The 6,000-nt window shown below is 41.3% G+C and overlaps 1 protein-coding gene across 7 annotated transcripts in view; it reads right to left on the bottom strand.

Annotated features, from left to right (window-relative positions):
• Nucleotides 1–538: 538 nt before the first annotated feature.
• The window catches only part of DAP3 (death associated protein 3), a 38,551-nt gene continuing 33,089 nt past the window's right edge, over nt 539–6,000 (bottom strand). For 6 of the 7 annotated variants that reach the window (XM_020912427.2, XM_020912428.2, XM_020912433.2 and 3 more), the window contains 4 exons: nt 5,638–5,697; nt 5,121–5,210; nt 1,795–1,912; nt 539–883 (listed from right to left, as the gene is read on the bottom strand). In XM_020912427.2, coding sequence (XP_020768086.1) covers nt 798–883; nt 1,795–1,912; nt 5,121–5,210; nt 5,638–5,697 — 354 coding nt within the window. In that variant the 3' untranslated portion in view covers nt 539–797. The remainder of the gene's footprint in view (nt 884–1,794; nt 1,913–5,120; nt 5,211–5,637; nt 5,698–6,000) is intronic. The other variant, XM_020912432.2, reaches the window with a different exon arrangement.

The following is a 6,000-nucleotide window of genomic DNA, read 5'->3' as shown; positions in this document are numbered from 1 at the left end:
TCGGCTTCAGTAGTTGTGGCTCTTGGGCTCTAGAGTGTGGGCTCAGTAGTTGTGATGTCCGGGCTTAGTCGCCCAGTAGCAATGTTGGACCCAGACAAGGGATTGAACCAGTGTCCTGCAAACTACAAGGCAGATTCTTAACCCCTGCACCACCAGGGAAGCCCTACTGTGCACTTTATTAATATTCCATCAGCTCCACCTCAGATCATCAGGCATTAGATCCTTACAGTCGGGGACCCCTGCTCTGGGGGTTTAGAACTTACTTCTTTCGGGAAGCTGTAGAAAGGGGCTGTACCATACAAAGCTGCCAGACTCAGCTGGAGTTTGAGGAAACTTCTCAGGGACCATGATATGAGTAAACAGGAAGTGAATGGTCTGGGAGAGATGAGTCAAACTGTGGATCCCAATCTCATAAAATGAATAAAGACTGGAAAATTTCTGTAGAATTTAGTCTCTTCAGACCCTCAACAAGCAGAATGCCAAAGAAATTCAATTTGGCCAGTTCCAAATAGGCTCTTTCCATCTTATAACACAACACTTTAAGAAACATACTTAATTTAATTTTTAAGAAAAAGCTACATGATTATTTAAAATGTGAAAACCACATCTGATAAACTGGTGTTAGTTTCATAGTCCCATTACAAGGAAGCCACCACGACAAAGGCCGGGAGCTGACTGCTGTCCTGCTGGCCCGACGTGTGCAGGCGCCGGGCTGCTCTCGTATACTGTGGGGCCTCCCATCTGACCGGTCCATTAAAGAAACATCCACTGTCTCCCATGCACTTTGTGACCACGGCTTAGAGGTAGGCACAGAGCCGCTCCAGCAGCCCGGGATTCCTATTACTTAGGAACAGCAGCTCCTTCTTCCCTTCTTCTGTATGAGCTAAAATAGAATCAAACATAGATAATTGGCAGATTTCTCCTGCAGCATTGTTGCTCAGCAAAATCTATAGTCAGAGGCTACGTTATCCAAGTTATATTCTGATGTAATTAATACTCCCAAGACCTCACTTCTAGACCCTTTATTCTGCCCCCCTACCCAAGTATTATTTTTTCTATGCATAATTTTCTTTTCTGTCTGTTCCTCCAACCAGCATCTAACCCTCCCTCTGTTCCAAAACTATACTCTGGACTTGAAGGCCTCTTGAGAAACCTCACCATTGTGCCTCCTAAATCATCATGCTGCAGTGACTTCATACACTCCCCCTATTCCTCTAATAACCTATCCCATTTGCAGCTAATTCTCTGTTATCTAGTGATAAAACAACCTTTCTTCTTCCTCTACCCCCTACCCCACACACCCCCAGAACTAAGGCCAAGGATAAAACGAGCAGCTAGAACACTTTCATACACAAATACTAGGACAGGTGTAGCAAGGATTTGGTTTGGTGCTGGAGTCACTTCTCACACGGTTTCAGTTATTCTGTGGGTGTCCCAGCACATAAGTCTCTCAATCCGGGTTTCTGAATGCTGAGTAAGTGCCACACCGAGAGCTGGCAGCAACCAGCACCTGGAAACTGCCAGTGGCTGCGCTTGGTCCGACCTCCGCTATTAGCGTTAGCACCTTATTCCAGAGTAATACAAGAAGTTTAGGGAGAGATGTAATGTCTCATATAAATTCAACTTTAACCACCCTCCAACCTCACACTTTCTTTACTATCTAATCAGCCAGGAAGAGGTCAAGATAGAAGGGAAAAAAGCTGAAAAACAAATTACAGGCTGCTCCTGAGGGAAGAAATCAAGGGTCTGACTCAGTGGGGTTCTTCTGTGAGAGGAAAAAATTAAGCAACTGACCTTTCTCATGTTGAAGCCAACTGTTCTCCAAATAATACTGAATACAACCTTCAAATTCCTTTGGGTTATAGTTGGAAACCAGGATGGGAATAAAAGGATCCAAGGTATCAAATCCTTCCTGGAGAAGAAAAAGGATAAAGAAACAGTATTCATTAAGTGACAAATTGGTGTTTATTTAAACACTTTTGAGGGCAAGGGCTTTGCTTTTGTTCTGTTCTACCTGATTTCACATTCTCTGGGCCTGGTTACTGTTGTTCTACCTGGCCACACACAGTATGTTTAAAAAAGAGAGAATGCTTGAGACACGGGGGAAGGGGGGCGCCACTTATCTGAGAGTATAACGCATAAACATATACGTCTGCAACTTTTTGCAATTCTAACTTCAATAGTCAACAATAGTTTTGATACTTCATGTACTCCAAAACAAAAAAAATAAACAGTGACAAGGATGGGGGGGAAAGATCCTGAATGGCATATGAACCGAAACGAATCAAATGGTATTTTAAAGTTTAAACATAACACTGAAGGGAGAAGGGGAGCTAACAGAAACTTAACTTGTGAATAGAGCATTTGAACTAAAGACTCTGGCTCCTGTCTGACACTTTGCAACCCCATGGGCTATGCAGTCCCTGGAATTCTCCAGGCCAGAATACTGGAGTGGGGAGCCTATCCCTTCTCCAGCAGATCTTCCCAACCCAGGAATCAAACCGAGGTCACCTGCATTGCAGGCGGATTCTTTACCAACTGAGCTGTCAGGGGAGCCCAAAGACCCTTAGGCTAAAGATAAAAACTGCTCTAAAACATAGTGAAACTAAATAAAAGGAAAAAAAAAATTTGCACTCTAATGTCTGGCAAGGAATGTCTCCTTGCCAGTTAGGGCCAAGACCCAGGCTTGCTGAGAGCAGAGGCCCTCCCCGTCCCCAGGCTGATCTTAAGAGGAGGCTGCAGAAAGCTGGGCAGCCACCATCAAGAAGGCCCTGCCAGGGGCCAGAACTCCTTTGCCAGTGTAGATTCCTCAAGTCGGGACTGTATAACTAAACCAGTTGCATGTTTTTTTTTTTTTTAAACAGCTTTTTTCCCCCCAAAATGCTTTGTAGTTGTGTGTGCAGCACTTTGTCCTGATATGTGTGCTGTACAATAAGAACCAAACCTAATATATTTTTTGGGGAAAAAAACAAACCCACTTCTTACTTACAGAGAGGCAAGGGTTAGCAGTTCTGAAATTACTTTTCCTATAATCTAAGATTGAGCTAATATGTAAATACACTGTGAATGAGAGCAGAGTTCTTATTATTGGAGATGAGGTTTTCAAATATAGAAAGCAGGAAGGATATAATGAATGCTGTGATGCTAGCCTGGAATTAGAAGCATGAGACTTCTGGTTTTTTTAATACAGAGAAGACGTGTGTGCTTATGTATATAGAAACACATGTGTATACAGAACATATACACATGTAAGTATGTATGTATATATATGAATAGCGTATACATCTACTTACTGACTCTGCTAGAGGGCCTAGAAGAAGTGACACCCACATCCTAGTAGCAATAAGTATACCCAGCACTCTAGTCTTGGTTTCTAAATACCATTCTCCTCCAGAATGAACCAAAGCTCCTTGAAGAAATGGCTGATTTTAGCGCAGGAGCATGGAAAATACAAGATGAATCTGGAACATATTCTTGTGCCTAAGGTAAAGAAGTGCTTAGAAAAGATGGGGACAGAGGAGGAACGGTATGGAGAAAAATGATGACGACATGTTAAAGGGACATAGAAGCCAAGCCAGCTTCAAGGGTACCTACTGGCCAAGTCCAGGATAACTTAAGCACCAAAATAAATAATGATAGTCAAGGTTTGTGTGTGCATGTTCAGTCATGTCCGACTCTTTGTGACTCCATGGACTGTGGCCTGCCAGTCTCCTCTGTCCATGGAATTTCACAGGCAAGAATACTGGAGTGAGTTACCATTTTCTCCTCCAAGGGATCTTCCTGACCCCGGAATTGAACATATGTCTCTTGTGTCTCCTGGACTGGCAGGCAGATTCTTTACCACTGTGCCACTTTTAGAATCCATTAAATAAGAATCCACATTCTTATGTGTAGCAACAAATATATAAATATATAATGCAGAAAGGAAAATTCTTAAATATAAGAGAGGGTCAACTGATAGGTTTAGTAGTAATGATGGAGCTAGAAAATATCCATCTTATAACTGTGATGCAATTTAGGGCAAAATCACTAATGAAAACTAAAACTGCTAAGGGGAAGCTTGAGGAAGTCTCAAAGTATATCTTCATGAGATATTTATTCATTACGAAAGGAAAAGAGTAACTTTGCTAAGGAGAAATCAAGTGGACAGCACCTTAACCAAGTGTTCAAAGTTTATACTGCCAGTAACAGGAGAAATAAGCTTTCAGATATTATGCACTGAGAAGACACAATATAACTTCTAACATCCCATATACTCAAGAAAAACACATCAGACAAACCCACAAAATAACCCAACATAAGAAAAATAACATATACTCTTCAAAAACAGAGATATAAATATGAAGGTTATAAAAGACAGGATCTGCACCAGATTAAAGGAGACTAAAGAGACATGACAGTAAGTACAATGCATTATCCAGGGCTTTCTTCCCTGTAAAGAATACTAGAAAACTGGCAAAATCAGAATATATTATATAAATAACAGTCAATGCTAATTTTCTGATTTTGGTCATTGGGATGTGGTTATACATTAGAATATCTTTGATTTTAGAAAACATGCATATAACAAGGGCTTCCCTGATAGCTTAGGTGGTAAAGAATCCACTTGCAATGTAGGAAACCCTAGTTCAATTCCTGGGTCAGGAAGATCCCCTGGAGAAAGGCTAGGCTACCCACTCCAGTATTCTGGGACTTCCCTTGTGGCTCAGCTAGTAAAGAATCTGCCTCCAATGCAGGAGACCCAGGTTCGATCCCTGGGTTGGGAAGATCCCCTGGAGAAGGGATAGGCTACCCACTCCAGTATTCTGGCCTGGAGAATTCCATGGACTGCACAGCCCACGGGGTTGCAAAGAGTTGGACACAACTGAGAGACTTTCACTTTCACTTCCAAGAGAGAAAAGAGGGCATCATATCTCAGGTTACTATCACATAATTCAGAAAAAAAAAAGATGGAGAGAAAGAGTAAAGCAAACATGGTAAAGTGTTAACATTTCAGAAATCTAGTTAAAGTACAGAGGAATATGATTTTTTTCCAAGTCTGAAATTATGTCCATATATATATATGTGTGTGTATCTTCAGACAGAATAACTAAGGTAAACAAACTTTCCAGTGTTCGGACCTTTCCCAGCAACTCCTGGGGCAGATAGGCTTTCCGGGGCTTAAAGAGAGACCCAGTCTGGCTCACAGTCAACACAATGGCACCTCCTTGCTGAAAGGAGAAAAAGCTGAATTTCAGCAAGTCAGAAAAATGCATTTTAATCATCTGCAGATTTTTTTTTGGCCATATAGAACAGTTAAATGGCAACTAAATTATTAATTTGAGATTTGACTCTGACAATAAATTGTTACATGATCTTAAATTTATCAAAATCCTCTCCAAAGTTGGTAAGAAATAAAAACACCTTGAACAAATGCACTAAAGTGAAATTATGCCAATATTTTAAAAAAATAGTTTTGAATAAGTGTACTCCAGCCAAGTGGAGAGATAAGCCAAATTATAGACATTAAATAAGATAGAAGAACTTTCTGTCCATGTAATTAGAGACTGGTAAATATCAACAATGAAGCAATCAAACATCTTTAAAATGAAAATACATTTTTTTTTCTGAAATGTGTTAGGCATTGAATGTACTTACCCAATCATTTTTCACCATCTTCCTCAGGTTGTAAATAAGGGCTAGTTCTTCCGGGGCAATCTGCGTATCGGTCAGTGTGTGAGAGGGAGGAGAGAGAAAGAGAAGAGAACATTGCCTGTTTACCTGGATGCTCTCTTGAGATAGCTGCATTGACAACAACCAAAAAGTCCTCTACTGGGATTTCTCTGGTGGTCCAGTGGTTAGGACTCCGTGCTCTCACTGCCAAGGGTCCAAGTTCAGTCCTTGATTGGGGAATTAAGATCTCACAAGCCATGCCGCATGGCCAAAAAACAACAAACTACATAACCGTGTACCTGGAGGTACAACTCTGGGATAAGCTACGTGGCCACTGGTCCTCAAACT

This window comes from Odocoileus virginianus, chromosome 5 (genome assembly GCF_023699985.2).
Source record: "Odocoileus virginianus isolate 20LAN1187 ecotype Illinois chromosome 5, Ovbor_1.2, whole genome shotgun sequence".
Lineage (NCBI taxonomy): Eukaryota > Metazoa > Chordata > Mammalia > Artiodactyla > Cervidae > Odocoileus > Odocoileus virginianus.
This window is presented reverse-complemented; position numbering and strand designations above follow the sequence as displayed.